At 42.7% G+C, this 20,816-nt stretch overlaps 1 protein-coding gene across 1 annotated transcript; it reads left to right on the forward strand.

Moving 5' to 3' along the window:
- Positions 1-20,134, forward strand: FBXL22 (F-box and leucine rich repeat protein 22). The gene is made up of 3 exons (XM_089671438.1): positions 1-67; positions 2,092-2,487; positions 13,911-20,134. The coding sequence occupies exons 2-3, from the start codon at positions 2,135-2,137 to the stop codon at positions 14,272-14,274; spliced, it is 717 nt and encodes a 238-aa protein (XP_089527564.1). The 5' UTR covers positions 1-67; positions 2,092-2,134; the 3' UTR covers positions 14,275-20,134.
- The last annotated feature ends 682 nt before the right edge of the window (positions 20,135-20,816 follow it).

Raw genomic sequence — 20,816 nt, forward strand, 5'->3', positions numbered from 1 at the left:
CTTTAACCCTGGAGCTCAGACTACACAGCAGATCATATTGTGAAGCTGAAACGTCCTCCTGGAACTGGTAAGTCTGTACACGGATTTGTTTCATGGATCATTGTGATATCTCCACTGAAAAGTTTATTTCAATACGCAAGATCATTAGTTTGAAAGACTCATTATGTACATGGTCTTGAATTTCTATTTTATTTCTATTTGCTATGAAACTTATTCCATTTATATTTTACTTCTTACAGATGGTCAATTTGTGCCAACTAAAAAGGCAAGGAAATCAGCATGTAGTATTTTTCCAGTTAGCAAGATGCATTTTATATGGCTGGTCACTGTGGTTCTCACTTGAGTTTCTTCAAGCACGTGGGCTCTTGGGCATGGGTGCCAAAATTGCAACATTTTTAGGCTTTTTCTTTTACTGATTTGAATCCAGCCCATTACTTTCAAAGGGCATGTACACACTGGTGCAGAAATATCTGTAAACCAGTGCCACATTTAGGTTGGTAAAAACAAAAATTGCATTACTGCTCTATTTTGTGTGAGTGTAAGACCTCCACTTTGAATAGTAGATTATATTATTTGCCGTGCTGGGAGTTGGAAGAAACTCCTATGCACATACAGTGCATTTACCCCCTTCACTTTTGTTATGTTGCAGTCGAATTTAAACAACTGTAGTATCAAACATAACAAAATTGAAAAAAGTGAAGGGGGTCTGAATACTTTGTGAATGCACTGTAGATGCTTGTAAACAAAATGTGTGCACTGTACAGTCCCCATAGTCACATGGTTCTTCATGTGGGAAAAGGGGGGGGGGGGGTCATTCAGGGATTTGCTGTCAGGAAGATCTGGTGTTCATACAGTGGATATAAAGTCTACACACCCCTGCTAAAATGTCAGGTTTCTACAATGTAAAAAATTAAATGAGTCAAGGACAAATCATTTCAGAACTTTTTCAACCTTCACACCCTGGTCATATCAAATCCGACTTTGAAATCGTGTAACTTACAGTGAAGTTGCTTGATTTCAAAGTCTGATGACATGCCCATTTCAGGTGCAATTTGCAAGACATCTGATATTCAGATTGTTTTTCAATTGAGTTGTACAGTTTGTAGGTCATATTAAAGGTGGACAAAGTTCTGAAATTATTTCTTTGTCTAATTTTTTTACATCACAGAAGCGTGACATTTTAACAGAGGTGTGTAGATTTTTTTTTATTTTTTTTTATATCCATTGTATATCAGCACTGTGTGCAAGCATCCTGTTTTTGGAGCATTTTTATGCAAATTTGTTCATGCATTTTTCAAGAATTTTCAGGCTTGAGCACTTTCCTCCTAGTAACTAATTTCCATGGGCTAAAAGTAGAGGCAGGACATGTAAGAAAAAAATGCATGTTTTTGGGGCTTGCAATGATGTCTACAGGGACCAAAACCATGGTACTCTGCCCCAAAGAGGCTCGTTTACTTTTTCCAGCTAAAAGCAACGTGTCACTCGGGTATGAATGAGCACCACTGACTATAACGGGAATCTCAGTGATTAGTGCTGAAGTGTTTTAGGAAATACGCTCAAAATCACTCAGGTGTGAGCTGGACCTATTCCAGAAATGTGTACTGATATGTTTTACTCAAAAAGGAGTTCATATTTCTTATACAGAGAATTCCTTTGAATTAATTTAGCTGAAGTCAGACCAATACAAGATGAATTCTGGGTGTTCTGGGTTACAGCACTAAGTTAAAAATGTGAAACAACTGTCTGAATAATGCTATGTGTCCACAAATATGGAATTTAAAATGTCTGTGTGTATGCAGGGGTGGACTGACAACTCCTGGGGCCCCCAGGCAATAGGGGATCATGGGGCCACTGTGTCCTTGCCCAAACTCAAAGCCTATGAAAAAGGTACCAGGGGCATCTCATGGGGTCTCTGTGTCCTTGCCCAAACTCAAAGCCTATGAAAAAGGTACCAGGGGCATCTCATGGGCCCCCCTACTTCCTCCAGGCCCTTGGGCAGTGCCCGAGTTTCCAAATGGTCAGTCCGCCCCTGTGTGTATGTGAACATCGGTAAGGAAATCTAGCCTGTCTATGATGGTATTTTCTCTGTAGCCTCCTCAAAGAACACATCTGCATCCAGCTGTGGTCGTGCACCATGCCAGGAGTGGCTACTACAACTGTAACCGATCTGAACCCGGAATGTCTTCTGCATTTGTTTTCCTTCCTGGATAAGGACAGTAAGAAATGCCTTTCACAAACCTGTCACAAGCTGATGGACATTTTCCAGGAGCCTTCACTATGGAAACTGCTACATTTCAGCTCCCCATCTGAACTGACCAAGAAGAATTTTGTTTTGGGTCCAGCTCTGAAATCGCTGTCTATTTGCTGGTATTCTAGCAGGGTAAAAATCTGCAACATTGAAGACTGGGTGAAAACCACACTCCAAAAGTCCATGTGCAGCCACCATCTTAATACAGTCAGCGACTTCTTGCTCCAAGTCTCCAAGAGGTAATACCAAATTCACCACTGGATTAAGCTGACCATAAATGACCCAATAAAAGTAAGCAGTGCTCTGGAAGTTCCTTCTGGAGACAGTGTCTGCTGGTTGTGCTGGGCAAAGTGACCATGTCTCTGCAAAGGAGGACCCCCATCAATTCAACTTGCCTAAGCTCCCCTGCTGCTCCTTCAGCTATCTCAGTCGGTAACACTGCCTGATGTTTCTAGATGTGGAAGAGCATGTGACCTTCGCCCCTGTGATACTGCTCAGGTTGTGCGACACAAAAGGGACATGCTCACTCCCCCTAGGTCACTAGCACTGCTGATTTCAGCATTTGAAGGGCAAGGGAGCTCAGTCAAGTGGAATATCAGGGGTCAGGGTGGGGCCTTTTTAGGGGCCCTGTCTGTGTTCTACATGGGCAAAGTGACAATTTCTCTTTAAGGCAGGGGTCTCCAAACTTTCTGAACAAAGGGCCGGATACTGTCCTTTAGACTTTGAGGGGGTCGGACTGTGGCCAGTGTGAGTAGAAAATGGCCCGACATAAATGGGAACAAACAATGCTTCATCATTGGTATTGATGGGAGGAATGGTGATCCACTGTTGGTAGTAGGGGAAAAAATAGTGCCCCATCATTGAGATCAGGGAAAGGATTAGTGCTCCATTGTTCTTATCAGGGAAAGGAATAGTGCCCCATGATTGGTGTCAGTGGGAAGAATAGTTTCATATCATAGATGTCAGTGAGAGGAATAGTTCAATAACATTGGTATCAGTGGTAGGAATAGTGTCTCATCATTGGTGTGTGTGGGAAGAATAGTTCCATAACATTGGTGTCAGTGGTCTGAATAGTGTGTCATCATTTGGAATAGTGCCCTATTGTTGGTAACAGTAATTATACCCCATTGTTGGTGTCATTAGAAGAAATAGTGCCCCAAGGGCCTGATAAAGGCAAGCAAAGGGCCACATCCGGCCCCTGGGCCACAGTTTGGAGATCACTGCTTTAAGGAATTGCTTACTTGGGCATACTTAAAGGTACGGCGATGCAAGGGCTGTCTTTGCCTGCACAGGGATGCCCAGGTGTTCCATGCATCCCTTAGCAGGCAGTTCTTTTCATGCTGACTGGGATGCAGCGACTGCACAGACACAGCTTCTGCTCCCAGTCTGATATATGTGCATGTGTTGCCAAATATACACCCCCCCATGGTGGCCAAATGGGAGCAGTGGCTGTATCAGTACAGTTGCTGCATCCCATTTGACTCGAATGGAACTACAGTTGTGTTCAAAATAATAGCAGTGTGTTGAAAAAAGTGAATAAAGCTCAAAATCCTTCTAATAGCTTTTATTTCCATACACACAAATGCATTGGGAACACTACACATTCTATTCCAATCAAAACATGAAGAAAAATATATCAAATTTGTGTTGTTCCTCTAAAAAAAAAATTGAAGAAAAGTGAATATTAGACTGTTCAAAAAAATAGCAGTGTTTGTATTCTTCTTTACAAACTCAAACATTCACTATATAAACTGAAAAATGTTTGAAGATTTTGCTTTCCTTTGAATTACTTAATGAATATTTAGTTGTATAAGCACTGTTTCTGAGAACTGCTGTACATCTGTGTTGCATGAAGTCAACCAACTTCTGGCACCTGTGAACAGGTATTCCAGCCCAGGATGATTGGACTACATTCCACAGTTCTCTATTTCTTGGTTTTGCCTCAGAAACTGCATTTTTGATGTCACCCCACAAGTTTTCTATTGGATTAAGATCCGGGGATTGGGCTGGCCACTCCATAACGTCAATCTTGTTGGTCTGGAACCAAGATGTTGCACGTTTACTGGTGTGTTTTGGGGTCGTTGTCTTGTTGGAACACCCATTTCAAGGGCATTTCCTCTTCAGCATGACCTCTTCAAGTATTCTGATGTATTCAAACTGATCCATGATCCCTGGTATGCGATAAATAGGCCCAACACCGTAGTATGAGAAACATCCCCATATCATGATGCTTGCGCAACCATGCTTCACTGTCTTCACAGTGTACTGTGGCTTGAATTCAGTGTTTGGGGGTCGTCTGACAAACTGTCTCCGGCCACTAGACCCAAAAAGAACAATCTAACTTTCATCAGTCCACAAAATGTTGCACAAAAAGTGCAGTATTGACAAATTATTTAGTAAACAATGGAATATTGAATCTAGTGTCAATACTGCACTTAGAGGCGCCTTCCTCTCTTTTTCTTGTTACTGCATTAGAGCCTTGCTTCCACTCTAACAAGAGCTGCCTCAGTGTTACTGCTCCTATCCATCCATCCATCCATCCCTGATATCCATCTGGTACCTTTTACCTTACAGCTATAGAGCTTGGGCTCCAACAAGCACACCCTACATCATATACATTTTCTAGTTTTTTGCTTTCTTCCACGTCTTTCGGGTTTTAGTTGTCATTTTAAAGCATTTGTGATCATTTTAGCTGAGCAGCCTATCATTTTCTGCACTTCTTTATATGTTTTCCCCTCTCCAATCAACTTTTTAATCAAGGTATGCTGTTCTTCTGAACAATTTCTGGAATGACCCATTTTCCTCAGAATTTCAGAGAGAAATGCACTGTAACCAGCATGTACAACATTTGCTGCCTTCCTTCCTTAAATAAGGGTAATAATTGCCACCTGTTTTTCAAAGAATGAATGACCTCACTAATAGAACTCCACACTGCTATTATTTTGAACATGCCCCTTTCAATTAGTGATTCAATTACACAGAATCAGCAGCATGCATGTCATGACTGTTGGATTTCTATTACTCTACTACACCTCCTAGTAAATTATTTGCCATGTAGAAATATCATTTCTACCAAAAACAGTGATTGATCAGGTTAGTGATGTCTGACTGCTATTATTTTGAACACAACTATACCTGTGCAGGCAAACAGCCCTCACGTTACGTGTGTGCCCAAGTATGCCCATGTGAACGAAGCTCAAGGTTCATACACATGGGAACATTTGCCCTTATAGCATGAAAACTGGATGTAGGCTGGTGCCCAGTACACAAAATCAATGACAGGCTGAAATATACAGCTGTACGATGTTCAGGGCATATGGTTCTGATCACATATAGCCAGGAATGCAAGTACTAATCACAACAGCATACCACCATTGCATATTTCAGCCTCTCATAACCTTTTACAGGACTGCCACCAGTGGACTGTACCTTAACAAACGTCTATACTTACCTGTATGTGTGCAGTGGTTTTGCACAGAGCAGCCCGGATTCTCCTCTTCTCGGGTCCCTGCCGGCGCTCCTGGCCGCTCCCCTCCCCCTGCCCGGTTCCTCCACAGCAAGCAGCTTGCTATGGGGGCACCTGCTGCTCCCTGTGTCCACTCACACACACACACAGCTGCGGCTCTGCCCCACCCCCTCTCTCTTCTCATTGGCTCACTGGCTGTGATTGACAGCAGTGGGAGCCGATGGCTCCCGCTTCTGTCTCAGGCAATGAAGAGAGGGAGTCCCGGGATATCCGAGACTCCAGTACACATCACTGGATCGAGAGGAGGCTTAGGTGAGTATTGGAGGGGCTGCACAGAGAATGTTTTTAACCTGCATGCATAGAATGTATGAACGTAGAAAACCTTGAGCCTTCACAACCACTTGAAAGATTAACTCTATGTTTAGTGTCCCTTTTTAAATAGTTGGCATGCTATTGCAAGCGCTGATTAGCCATTCATGGGAAGCTTTGTATTCTATGTTATTCAGATATCAAGATGACATTCGCCACCTCTCCACCTCAGCCAATCTGAGGAAGCTTTGTATTGATTCATGGAATACAAAGCTCCCTGTGAATGGCTGAGCAGCTCACAGTCCAACTCTACTTTGTTCCGGGAGTGGGACGGGAAAATCTGCATCCCTCTGTTGGAACATAGCTCTGTATAATGGGTGCAGTAAATGGTGGTTTTTTTTTCAGGCCAGCTAAGCTCAAGCAAGCTATTTGAAGGGGCATTAAACCAGTTACTCATAATTGGTGTATTCATAGCATGTAATGTGTAACTTGTGTGTATTTATTCCCTCTCATAGAGAACACGGTATTCCCACTGACAATTCTTCCCTCTACCGTTTCTCCCAAAGGACCAGTGTCACCTTTTGTTCAGGTGTCATCCAGCATCAGAATCTACTTCCTAGATGGAATGCTTTCCTCTAGATGTTCTAATTCCATACGTTTGGTGTCATTCAGATAGGCTGCACTAGGAGCCTTTCATCTTGTCACTTAATGCAAAGTTACAATGTTACTGTCCGAATAAGCATAGGGGGGGCTGATTGTAATATTTTCTCAGAGTGGGCCTCACCCACTTGACTGGATCTCCAGGAGGCTGCTTTTTTGAACAGTAAAAAAACGTAATTAAAAGTACAAAATGGCAATAAGTGGAATAGTACAATACAGTAAGTACAAAAAGTATAATCTGTGTCAACGTCACAGAAAGTGTGCTTCAGTGACAAACGTCAGAAAATAAAGTGCTAGAATATACCATCTTAAAGAAAAGGTCTTCAAGGCCCCTAAAAAAAATAAATAAAAAAAATAAAAATGGAGGGTGGGTAGAAAAGGGGAGATCAAGCTGAAACCATCTAGGCTGATTTTAAATGCAATAATTTGTGAGAATTGAATATCTTCAGGCAATTATTAAAGCTTACTTTGCCTCGGTCTGGGGCATATGCTGCCTCTTTGTACCTGCAGTCTAGATTAAGTAGAACTAAAGGCAAAACCCATTTTTCTTTATTTTGGATAGAATAAGGAAGGATTATAATCCCTTTCTAGTTTTCTCTTTTAAACCATCTGAGTCCTACTGGGGGGTATTTCTCTTCACTTCCTGTACCATAACCAAAACAGGAAGTGAGAGGAAATCCCAGGGTGGCACTAGGACTATGGTCCCCATTGAAAGAAATCCTCTCGATTCCTGCTTTGGTGACAACTCAAAATTTGGGATTTTCTTTTACTTTCTCTAACAGTGATAACCGTAAACCAGTCAAATAGAGACAGCGAATTACCCTAATGGGGGCACAGACAGCAATAAAAGGTGACAGGTGTTCTATTTCCTCTCCACTCTATCCAAAAAGAGAAACAAAAGGTATGCCTTTTAGTTATACTTAAGTGTCATTTAACCTAAAACAAATTATATTGCAGCTTACCGGCCCTTATATGTGGTGGCTGTATTCATTTTTTCCAGCTTTTCCGTTATAGTCCTGAATGTTTACTGTCCTAGGGGTTAACGGTACTGTAAGTGTGGAGCATTAGAGTTGTCACCCTAGGACAGGAAGGACTACAGAATACCCCCTCTCCTCCATAAAATAGTGAAAGGTGTTTTGTAGTCCACAGAGGTGAACTGGGTGGGTGTCACAGCATTTCTTGAGATTGCAGCACAGGAAATTAGTAGTTTTTGGCTGGATTAGTAAGTATTAGGCCCCTTTCAGAGGGGGATTCCATTCCAATCAGCAGAGGAAAGATTGCCTGTTGATCAGAGCAGAGAGCAGACATAGACAGAGCCTGCTCTGCTATTGGGGTGGTCCACCTAGACCGGTAGTCTTCAAACTGTGGTCCCTTGTTTGCCTTTACCCTGTCCTATAGGCATTATTCCTGCCACTGACACCAACAAAGGGGCACTATTCCTCCTACTGCCACCAACAGTGGGACATAATTCCTTCCACTGATACCAACGGGGCACTATTTCTTCCACTGGCACCAACCTGTTGGGCACAGCCTGCCCCCCCCTAATGTCTGAAGGACAGTAAACTGGCACTTTCTTTGGAAAGTTTGGAGCCCCCTTGACTCTGTCCTCTTCTGTGGTTTTTTTTTTTTTTTCTTTTTTAGCAGAATGGATTGGACCCGGGGGTAGTTGGATATAAAGGGATACAAGAAATGAATGGACCTTCTGATCAGATCTGCCTGAAAAACTGACAGGCTGGCCTGTTTAGAATAGAGGGGGAAATCTCCCAATGGGGACACTTGTTCTAATGACAACTGTTTACCTTGCTGGGTAGAGATTCTCTTACTTCAGGTTCGTCTTTAGCAGCCTTTCTCAACCAGGGTGCCATGAGGTTTCTTCAGGGGTGCCTTGGCTTAATTATTATACAGTATTGATAAAGCGCCAATAGTTCGCTCAGCGCTGTACATTACAGAGGAAGACAGAACATGTGACAGAACAATACCAATACAATGCAAAACATGAGGGGATTGAGGGCCCTGCTCTTTCGAGCTTACAATCTAGGAGTTTCGAGCTTACAATCTAGGAGTCTATTTTATGTCTATAAACTACCCAACACTTGTATAAAGGTCAGTGGGGGGAACAAGCCTACCTTTGTTACACAAAGCCACAGGTTTTCACTGTGCACCATTACGACCTTCTAGCTGCCGGCATCCTGACAACCAATGACATCAGTTGATAAGGAGGATGTCGGCTGCCTGCACAGCATCCTGGTTTGACCCTCCCCTGTCCCTTTCCATCAGTGCTGAGGTCACATTAGCTCAGTGATGGAGAAAAACTGAGGGAGAAGAGAAACAATGGAATACTAATCAGTACACGTCTAATGTTGGGTGTCCTACGTGTGGGGATGTTGCTGTGTTATATAAAGCTATTTGAATAGTTTTCACATTTTAGAAGAGGATGCCTCAAGACTGTCCATAATCTAAAAGGATGCCTTGAGGCTGTCCATAATATTAAAGGGTGCCTTGACTGAAAAAAGGTTGAAAAACACTGGTCTATAGGACAGAAGGTGACATGGGATTTGGATGGGGGAAAAAAAAAAGCCTGATGGGTTTAACCCCTTCCTGCTTGTCCCAGCGTCCCTTTTAAATAGCTTGGAACACCTGGGTGGTGGGAAGGATTGGTGATCATGTGACCCCTGTCCACGACAGTTTGGTCGATGTGCTGGAAGTGTGCTCTGAGCATTCTCCGCACATAAATAACGACTGCCCAGAGGCACATACAGTATATGGGGTGTGCAGGTTTTAAAGCCACCCTTTTGCATTCACACATATTTGTCGAGTGGTTGTAAGGGAGTTAACCATTTCCTACCCTACTGATATACTTTAAAACCTAAGTTTTCCTAAAATGAAAAAAAAAAAAAAAAACAGAACAAGGGACATTACCTTGCCTTCAGTGAGATGTGTCCCTTGTGCTCATTGGAATGTTTCTCCTCTGATTCTCCCCCAACCCCAGAAGCCGCACAGCACCTTCTATGAATGAAGCACAATCTATGAATCTAGGGATAAAGACCACCCATCCTCCATTCATTGATGGTGTTTCATTCATAGAAGTTGTATTGCTTGTCACAGTCCCTTAGTTCTATTAACTCCCGCCACACCAAAAGATTGTGGCAGTGGGGGTGGTCAGGCATCAGAGGAGGAGGATTTTGAGGAATGTTGGCGTCAACAGCACAAGGGACAGCTTAATAGTAAATTATGTCCTGTGTTGATTTTTTTTTTTTGTTTTAGGTGAACTGTAGGATTTAGGTTAAGCTCCCAACAATTTTTTTTTAAACGTTTTGGATACAATTGTGAAAGATCACGGTCGTGGTCAGGCTTCTATTGCTATTCTTGAGCTTCATTGTGTGTAATGTCATGCCGTACCATTGCACCAAGCAATTTTTTTTATTTTTCAGCCAAAAGGATGTATTTAAAAAAAAAAAAACATTTGTGTGAATAATGCCTATGCAATGTCTAATATATGTACACTGCTCAAAAAAAATTAAAGGACAACTTTGAAATTACATCAGAACTCAATGGGGAAAAATTATCAACCTACAGAGGACTGAAGTCAAAGACACCCCGAAAATCAAAGTGAAAAAAATGATGCAGCAAGCTAGTCCATTTTGCTGAAATTTCATTGCAGCAAATCAGAATTGTACTCAGTAGTTTGGTCCCCACGTGTTTGTATGCATGTCTGACAACATCGGGCATGCTCCTAATGAGATGATGGATGGTGTCATGGGGTATTTCCTCCCAGATCTGGACCAGGGCATCACTGAGCTCCTGGACAGTCTGAGGTGCAACCTGGCAGTGTCGGATGGACCGAAACTTCATATCCCAGAGGTGTTCTATTGGATTTCAGGCAAGCGTGGGGGCCTTTCAATTGTATCAATTCCTTCATCCTCCAGGAACTGCCTGCATACTCTCTTTACATGAGGCCGGGCATCGTCGTGCACCAGGAGGAACCCAGGACTCACTGCACCAGCGTAGGGTCTGACAATGGGTCCAATGATTTCACCCCAATACCTAATGACAGTCAGGGTGCCATTGTCTAGCCTGTAGAGGTCTTTGTGTCCCTGCATGGAAATGCCTCCCCAGACCATCACTGACCCACCACCAAAGCAGTCATGCTGAACGATGTTACAAGCAGCATAACATTCCCCACACCCTTTCATGTCTGTCACATGTGCTCAGGGTGAACCTGTTCTCATCTGTGAAAAGCACAGGGTGCCAGTGGTGGACCTGCCAATTCTGGTGTTCAATGGCAAATGCCAATAAGTTCTATGGGGCCGGGCAGTGAGCACAGGGCCCATTAGAGGACTTTGTGTCAGAGACATTCACAGCAGTGGCCTGCTGGAGGTCACTTTGTAGGGCTCTGGCAGTGCTCATCCTGTTCCTCCTTGCACAAAGGAGCAGATACCGGCCCTGCTGATGGGTTAATGACCTTCTACAGCCCTGTCCAGCTCTCCTAGAGTAACTGCCTGTCTCCTGGAATCTCCTCCATGCTCTTGAGACAGTGCTGGGAGACACAGCAATTGCATGTATTGATGTGACATCCTGGAGGAGTTGGAATGCCTGTAGGGTACAGGTATCACCTTATGCTCATGCTACCAGTAGTGACACTGACCCTAGCCAAATGCAAAACTAGTGAAAAGCAGAAAAGATTAGTAGGGAAAAAATGTCAGTGGTCTCCACCTGTAAAACCATTCCTGTTTTGGGGGTTGTCTCTTTGTTGCCCATCTAGTGCGCTTGTTGTTAATTTCATTAACACCAAAGCAGCTGAAACTGATTAACAACCCCCTCTGCTACTTAACTGACCAGATCAATATCCCAGGAGTTTAATTGACTTGATGCTATACTCCGATTTAAAAGTGTTCCTTTAGTTTTTGAGCAGTGTATTTCCTATGGTTGTCAGCTTCATCTAGTAGCCATTATGAAGTTTTTTTGTTTTTTTTTTAATACTGCAATCTGGAAAATACTGCATTATGGTCACTAGATGGAGCTAACAATTATAAAAAAAATACACATTACACATAAGAAAAAAACCCAAAAAGGTGCTTACAACCCAATTAGGAGTCCATCTCAGTTACTGGGCAGGTGCACAATCCACAGCTGCTATTACTGTGAGACACGAATAGGAAAAGAGATTTTCACAACCGCCACTGCGCTAACATCTTCCTCTTTATTGAAACGACCACAAAAAAATTACACAAAAAATACAATAGGTTGAAAAAAGCCTTAGTCATAACCCATATTGTGGCATGCATTTATGACTTTTTTTCAACCTATTGTATTTTTGTGGTAATTTCAATAAATAGGAAGATTTTAGCGCAGTGGCGGTTGTGTGGATCTTTTTTCCTGTACATATTACACATACAGTGATGTCTCAAACAGCAAATGTTTCTGTTTATTCTGTGTGGATGAGTCATTCACAGAGAGATTTTTTTTTTTATAATAAATATACTACTTAGTATGACCACAAAATCTGTCCAGCTGTACTGATTAAAGAGAATTCTCAGAAACCTTTGATGGAGGCAGTAATTTCTTGACTATAGTACATGCTGGTTCCTATTTAGATTCTCTGGAGTGGGGAGTAAAGTCACTGTTCTGGAACTAACTTGCAACCCAGGACTTAGACAAAGTCCAGGGCTTCCATGGAGAATCTTACGCTTTGTCAAAGATTCCCCATAAAGCTGAACTCTAGACAAGTGGCTAAATAGACCTGCTGAAAATTTGTAATATCTTACAGCAAGTCTTGTTATCTGAGCACCGTTGTCCAACAGGATGGCTTGGTTAAAGAGGAACTTACCCAGAGTTCCTAAAAATTATCAGTCAGCAGCTACAAATACTATAACTGAGGAAGAGGCAAGTCCTTTGAAACGCGTCAGCCTTTTGGATGTCTATACTCCCTATTACGGACTGTTACTCAGCGCGGTGTTGACCCAGCTGTTCTTTATGATGTGCCTTGATTATATTGTCATTTGTGAGTACAACACATACTTTATTTTTTATTAAACATTTTTTATGGTAATGCACTAGGCCTGTGCGCCCTCTGTTTTTTCTTTCCTCGTTCAGTATATTTGGATTTCTCCGGTCCATTTGAGGGCAGCAAGGTGTGCATGTTCCAGGACATTCCTTATGTGGTTGTAGCCTGCATCGAGTCCATCCCCAAGCGCAGGAGCATTTGTGTCTACAAATACTCTAACATCTGACTTTTAACAGACAGGTACTTACCAGTCCATGGAATTCAGAGCTGTCTTCCCTTTAGATGATTCTTTTCTAGACAGAACCCCGGCACCGCTATCTTGAATGTGGGAGCAGGCTGTGACTTCCTGATGTATCATAGTCGGCTCTGCATTGCGCAGGTGGGAGATTGAGGAGCACAATGAGACTGGTCCTGCAGCCTTCTGGGACATGTGACATGTCCCAGGAGGCTGTGGGTGGGGGAAAGAAAAGCCAAACTGACATCATCCTCATCTAGGAGATGATTGAGGCAGTGGGAGTGGGTACCTGTCAAAAAAAGATAACTACTCCCTGAAAAAAAGAAAAAAAATTCTTCTTAAAAGCAGATCTTCATGAGAAAAAAAAAATCCTCCTATGCATTGGGGCTGCATGGGTTACCTGCTTGTTTTGTCCAGGGGTGCACTGAAAGGCTATACTTGCTTAATCCTTTGATCGTCTTGAAAACAGCGCTCCCCTACATCCAGAGGTGGACTGTTCCTTCCGTCTTCACAACCAGAGCTGGTCTATGGGCATGATGACATCAGGAACAGTCCATTCACAAGACTGCTAGTGTTAGGGGGGGGGGGGGGAACAAGAGTGGCAGGGACTGGTCTTGTGCTTGGAGGATTAATGGATTAGGTAAGTATATCTCCACTCTCTTTATCCCTAGACAAAAATGAGCAGTTAACCCATGCAGTGTGGACACAGCCCCACTGCATGGGGGGGGGGGGGGGGGGGAATTCCTGGAATTTTTCCACTCCACTCTAAATGTGTATGACTGGAGGAAACTCAGCCCATTGGTCATCTCTCTGCTCTCCCCTCCTACTTAGTGCTACTCTGAAAGCACTGTGCAAGACTTACAGGAGGGTCATATCAAGACAGACACTTATGAAGACTTTGTTAAAATTACAGCTTTTAAATAATGAATCCATAACTGGGAAATGGTGTTTTTACATCTGTTAAAACTACTGAATGTTTGTGTTCTAGGTGCCCAAATCTTCGGATGCTGACACTCTCAGGCTGTGCCCACGTGACAGATGAGCCTCTCATCCAGATCATGAGACATTGCCCAGATCTTCAAAGTCTACAGCTGGAGAACTGCTCTGGGGTAACTGATAGACTGCTGGCCATGGTTCCCTTGCGCTGCAGAAGACTTCATACTCTTCATGTAAACTTCTGCAGAAATATCACAAAGAAAGGGCTCTCGCTAGTGCAACAAGGATGTCCAGGGCTAACTCTACAGGCAGATCGCAGCGCAGACATGTTCACTGACAGGTTACCTAGTGAAAGTATTCCTATAAAGAGGACACCAAGAAGACTTGTACTAAATGTGGACTGGATAGAAGCATAGTACTTTCCTAGCTCACAATTACACTGAGAAATATTGACATTGCCATAGATGTAACTTGCCTGGCTGCAGTGCTGATTCAATCCTTTCTGATTAACAGACCCTGGACAAGTATGCAGCAAAAGTTAAATCTGAATTCGCAGTATGTACACATCTGGTCAGGGCTATGAGAGTGTGGAAATCAATAGGTCAGCAGGACAACCAAGCAGCTAGCATCTTCAGAAGGAAAATGCAGCAATGGCAGCCTTCACATTTCTTCAAGCACAGGTTTCCTTTAAAGTGACCAGTATGGTTCCTCTTGCTATCCTATCAAATAGTTCCTGTGTATAGAGGTTGCTGTAAGGTATTTACTGATGCCTTTCACTTGTTGCAGCTTTCTAATAATCCCTGTATAGCAGCTGTGAAACTGATCTGATAATGTACTTTAAAGCTGGCCATACACTGTGCAAATTATGAATAGTTCCTGATTAACCGGCTGAAATTCACTTTGTGCCTCTCCCTGTTGGTCCCCTCCCACCCAACATCCTTACAATGAAAAAAATTGGAGGCACGCAAGAAAAAAAAAAAAAACCCTTTATACCCCTCTCTCCCCTACAGCCATGTCCTCTACCCCCCTTCACACCCCCTCCCCTCCACAGCCATGTCCTCTACACCCTTCAAACACCCCCACAGCCATGCGCTCTGCCCCCCTTCACACCCCCTCCCCTCCACAGCCATGTCCTCTATCTCCCTTCACACACCCTCCCCTCTACAGCCATGTCCTCTATCCCCCTTCACACACCCCCACAGCCATGTCCTCTAACCCCCTTCACACCCCCAAGGACAAAGTGGGTAGATTGGTGGGTGCGCTTACTGACTTTGCCCGCCTTGGGTCTGTGCAGCAGCTCCTGCCCAGATCCTCAGCCTTGACAGCCTGGAGCAGCTCCTGGTCCTTCCCCATCCACAGTGCTGCACCCTGGGGAGGACAATCCAGCTCCAGGAAAGGAAGGGCAGATCCTGATTGGTCCTCACATCTCCAGCATCCTTCCCTGGAGAGGAGGACATGGGGTTGGGGACACCAGGTCAGATGAGCTGCTGGGAGGACAGCACTCTACCAACTGGGAGGAGTCAGGAACACCTGGGGGCAATCACCATACTCAAGAGCCAGGCCCAGGCGAGACTGGGGGAGCAGCCAAGAACATCTGGGGGCAATTACCTACTTGGGAGCTGGGTTGGGGAGGCAAGGCCACCAGGAAGAGCAGGGAGAGGAGAGCTTGGTGAGTATAGTGAGATTACACTGATCAGCCAGGAGGGGGAGGCAGAGAGTGGAGGGATCATCACCCCGCATTGGTCTCCTGATCTCGCTTCCTCTCCTTAAGCCCTAGCTGCACTGACTGGTATATTACACTGAAATATATATGTATGGAGTCTCTCATGGGGCCGCCTGCTGGCCCTGGTCAGTTTGCGCCCTAAAAAAACACCTATCCGGGACCCAGAATTGCATGTTCATGTCGGGCGATATGAGTTGCACATCCCTGGACACACTTGCCACCACTTGTACCAGTTTTTGGTACAAGGCTCCTTCATCAGGAGTGAGAGGATATACTTAGTGAAAATCATGGAAAGTGTTCAAAGTCCAGTCATTAAAGCAGTGGTCATCAGTCCTCTTAGAATAAGGGCCTCAAGTGCGGCTCCTGACATTCCCAAACAGCCAAGCATAATATTTACTGAATGTAATCAGAGAAAACAGTCAGAGATTGCAGATATGTAATAGATGATGGTGAAAGACTTAGGGCCTGCTACAAGAGAGGGTCAGAGACTGCAAACATGCTATAGGAGTTGTTGGAGACTGGGGGAATTCTTCAGGAGGGATTCGTAGACTGCAGACACATTGCACAAGACTGTCCCTCCCTACAACCCATTTATAAAATGACTAGTGCCACACATTTGGGGTTTGTCACAGCAAGATCCATTATAAATATTCAGAGAAAAAATGGACAGCATAGGAAAAAGTATGAAAATAATAAATGAAACCATTAAGGGGATAAGTTTACATTTATAGAAAAAACAATAAATGCACACATTGTTGCACAAAAAAAAAAGTGCATTTATTATTATTTTCTTCAGGTGCCTGGAAAGCATTACAGCTGTGATCAGGGGTGCAATATCAGCCTCCTGCAGACAAAGCCTGCAGCTTTTAGCCCATACAGGCTGACTGTTTAGAGACTGCAGGGCTTGTGAATGAACTTTGTGAATGAACTGTGGGGTCGCTGATGAGCACTCTTCAACTACAAGCTGTCAGCCATGGTGGCTTATGGTAGTTGTAGTTCATACATTTATAGGAAACTGTGAATGATGCAGCTGTGTGGGCAGAGCTCTTTTCAAAAAGTGACAGCGGGTGCAGGGAGAAGATCCTCCGCCCGCTGTCACAGGGAGGGGGGGGGACTGGCAGCAGGAGCTGGAACATGTTACATGCTAAATATGGATGGAACATGTAACATTCTAAAAAGTTACCTTACCCTTTAACTCCTAGAAGTTAGTCTAAAGAATAGTTTTCCATCACTGGCTTGAGTAAGCACCTAGGTAAGGTGGAGAAAACAGACGAAGGTCTTCCAATGCACCAAGGGCTACATAAAGAGTGCCAAAGAGTTGCAGATTGGACACCAGGAACCTTCAGTTCTGTTATTTTGCTCTATGCTACTCTTTGATCATGAAATTGTGGAAACAAACAATACAGAAATGACAAATTTTCTGTGGTGGATAAGAATGTAAAGTGTTACTAAACCCAGGACCCTGCATTCACTATATCAGGTCTCCCACAGTATATAGAACATGGAAATACAAATATTTTAGCAAATATAAACTGCTATATACTTTTTCTCATTAGCAGTATATAGCAGTCTTGTGACTTCTATCACTGCCCAGCAGAGCACTGGTTAAAGCTTGTAGGTGGAGTTTCATTCTGCTCTGACTGTCCTATGAAGCTGCATGAACCCTGACCCTCTGGACAGTGCTGATCACATGCACTCTCCCAAAGGAAAAAAAACCTCTCTGTACATGCTCAGTTTAGTGTGTATTGCTAGAGTGTCTCCTAGAGCTCTGTACTATCAGGAGATGGATTGGGGACAGTAGAAGAATGGGAGGATCAGAAGATAGGATCAAACAGCTTTTTTACACACTGGAGGATTAACCCCTTAGTTTCCAAGGTAAATATAACAATATAACGCTTTACTGCATATACAGACTGATTTTACTGTTGTGGGTTAAGTAACACTTTAAGAACTATGAACATAGCCAGTGTACGTACATCCATTTTTCCACTGCATCAAGTAGTGGTGTATAACATACATTTTTTTTGTCCAATATTTCCAGAGAACTGAAGGGCACATTCCACATTTACAGATTATCCCTCTTTGCTATGGACGAGGGGTGCAGTGACAGCTCTAACACACCCTACAGTGGTTAGCAGACCTCAGTACAGTAACCCTGGATGGATCTAGGTGGATCTTTATACTAAAAAGGATTTTATTTTTTACAAACGTTTAAAGAAAAGAAATCCAAGGTGAAACTTGGTTTACAAATATGACATACCTAAAAGTATGTAGTTCAGGAGAATCATGATAAAGTAATAAGCACTTGTTCTGGGTAAACACAATGACCGTCTTTTGTAAACACGGATTTAGACTTGGGGCTGGGGGGCTTGGGGGCATTAAAAATAAGTGGTTCCTAACCCCCCCCCCCCAGGGGTGCTCATATTCTGCGGTCACAATGCTTTGCTTCACATTTGCAGCAACAAAATGGTTGTGTTTTGTGGAGAATATCACTGCCTACGTGATCCATTCAAGAGAATAGCGACACACCATAAACACCCCATGTTGCATGTGGTTGCAGTGCATTGGTGCAGCGGCATTTACAAGGTTAAAACAGGCATTGCCTTTGAAAAGTGATCCAAAATGTGGACCACATTTCAGAGGCACAGCAATTGAGATGCACATCTAAACCTAGCCTCAGAGACTCAAAGTACTGCATGAAAGCCAGGCAACTAGCATTTTCAGATAGGTCAGCAATGCCAACCTTCATTTTTTCTTGAGCTGCATTTACATTTTAAGCCTTCTTTTAGTATTTTTTTTTTCTCCAGCACAGCCTTAAGATTTAGGGCCTATTGTTTCCAATAGTCCTAGATGATACCAATGCACAGTGTTGGTGTGTGCTAGGAGAAATGGAACATGTTGCTTTTACACCCAGTATTAGAATATGTAGCAGTACACTGCCATGCACATTAAGGAAAGGAAAACGATCTACAACTTATTTTGGCTCCTGCTGTGAAAAAGAAAATATGCACACCAATGGAACACATTTAAACAATTTACATCAATGCAATGAGTTAAAAAACGAATGTCAGCATTTCACAAAATTCAGCAAATGCTAAATTGTGAGTGGTAAGAATGCAGCCTAAGGTTAGATTTAAACTGTTCTATCTGCATGGTGTTCATATGCATGGGCCTATGGAGGTTTTTGGGGGGGGGGGGTTTGCCTTTCACACTAAACTGCAGCTCACAGATGTAATCCAGCCACATAAGAAAAGAATCGGATTTCTACTTGATGTTAATTTTCATGCAAAAGTTTTGTTATATCAAAAGAGAAAAGTGTGAATGGTGATGTGCTGGGAAGCATGTACAAAAGAAAATAGAAGATGACAAAGGCTATAGTTTTCCTAGTGTTGTAAAGGAAGTCGTCCAATGCACCCTTTCCAATATTTATGTGCATCCTACGAAGCAGTCCTGGGATAGCCAAGGAGGCATGCACAGGAGGTCTTCATGGTCATAACCTGAAACCTTCATCTGCAGTCCACTATAGAAGATTTTTGGCAGTTTTTGGCAGCAAATCAATTTCGAGTTGGAAAATGACATCTGTACACCTCATTGGCTGCAACCAAAATACATCAAAATTACTAATTAATTTTATTTATAGCATATTAGGTTTTTGTTATCCAGGAACATTTTTTTCAAAACATTTAATAAATGTACTTAACGACTGGGCAGGTATTCATTCTTTTATCCTATCACAAACAAACCTTAAATGGCTTTATTTTATTCTCAGCTAAATCTCATAGAGCCCAATCATTTTTTTCAATATTACAAAGCAGTCGCCGCATGATCTTTTTGTAAAATTACTGATTTTTGGTTGAAACATGCCACTGAAAAGTGGACTTGGTTATTGCTGAGATTTGAGGCCATACTGTTGCAATTAGTGGGGTACCATGGCCTCCATTCATGTATTACACTGAGGATTAAACAACCAGTGTCATTGGCCAACGAGGTTTTGATACCCCGTCTTGAAGGGTCAAAATAAAAACAGATGAGCGTTTTGTTCTAATGTGAACTCTCTAAGAATGTCATCTGATTTTGTGTTCATATCCGCCACTCAGGGCCCATTCACATCTTTGTGTTGTGGTAACATGTAGTAAAAACACACATGATCACAACTCGCGGTAATATGTGAGTCACTAATGTTCAGTGGCATCCCACTATTATAGAAGTAGGAAACATATCGCACATGCTGTGTAATGAATTAAAAAACATAGAAAGAAAGAAAAAAAAAAAAAAAAAAATGAAGAAAAGGTCCGGTCTGTTTGTGTGCATTGAGCTCTAGCAGTCCTTTCAAAAGCAATGAGCTGTATTAATGCATGTTAATGTAAGCAGAATGTCAATGGAAGTTTCTCATTCACTTCCAAGGTTCAATGATCCTCGTATTAGCCTGTTTTACTGATGATTTACAAAGATTTATTGGATTTATTTTGAGTGGCTTAACAGTTTTATATTTATAGTAAAAAAGCTTTTTGACTTGGTATTTATTTTATTTAATAAAAATGCATTTGAACAAACCTGTATTTTATCTTCTGTCAGGGAAAGGCCTAAAATACTGAGGAGCAAGTTAAGGATTCAGGTTTATACCATTTCTGTCCTGCTGCCCACCAGCAGGAAACTGTGCCCTTCATCCTCATCTGCACTGACAGGGATGTGCTAAAAAAAATCCCTTAAATTCACAACACACAAAAGCACCGTATGAAAAAGTCACAACACACATTACACTACATAGATCTAACGTTTGTACAATCAGATTGTAAAGTCCTGCTTGATTCAGTAAAAATTAAATGGACTGTTTAGGTAGGTCCTTATATAACACGGCTTTGGTAAATGTAAAGGAAACTGTATCAATCAGACAGCTGTAATATGAATGCAACTGTTTTTGGATCAATTTCCTAACTGGATTCTGCAAGTACATTGCCATTGATGGCCAATATCAGTATGCTGCAAATAGTAAAAAATGAACTTAGCAAGAGAATGGAGCAGCTCATATTTTACATACGGGGGGGGGGGGGGGAGGGGGAATTAATCAAAACTGGAGCAGACAAATCTGTAGTAGTTGTGCCTGGCAACCAATCAGGGTCCATCTTCAACTTGTTCCGTTAAGCTTTAAATATGAAAGATTGGTTGCCATGCACAGCTGCTCCACTTGTGATAAATCCCTTCAGTAAATATGGAGTACGGTCATGGGAGGTACAC

This window comes from Staurois parvus, unplaced genomic scaffold (genome assembly GCF_062004578.1).
Source record: "Staurois parvus isolate SC_StPar_1 unplaced genomic scaffold, SC_StPar_1.0 ptg000105l, whole genome shotgun sequence".
Lineage (NCBI taxonomy): Eukaryota > Metazoa > Chordata > Amphibia > Anura > Ranidae > Staurois > Staurois parvus.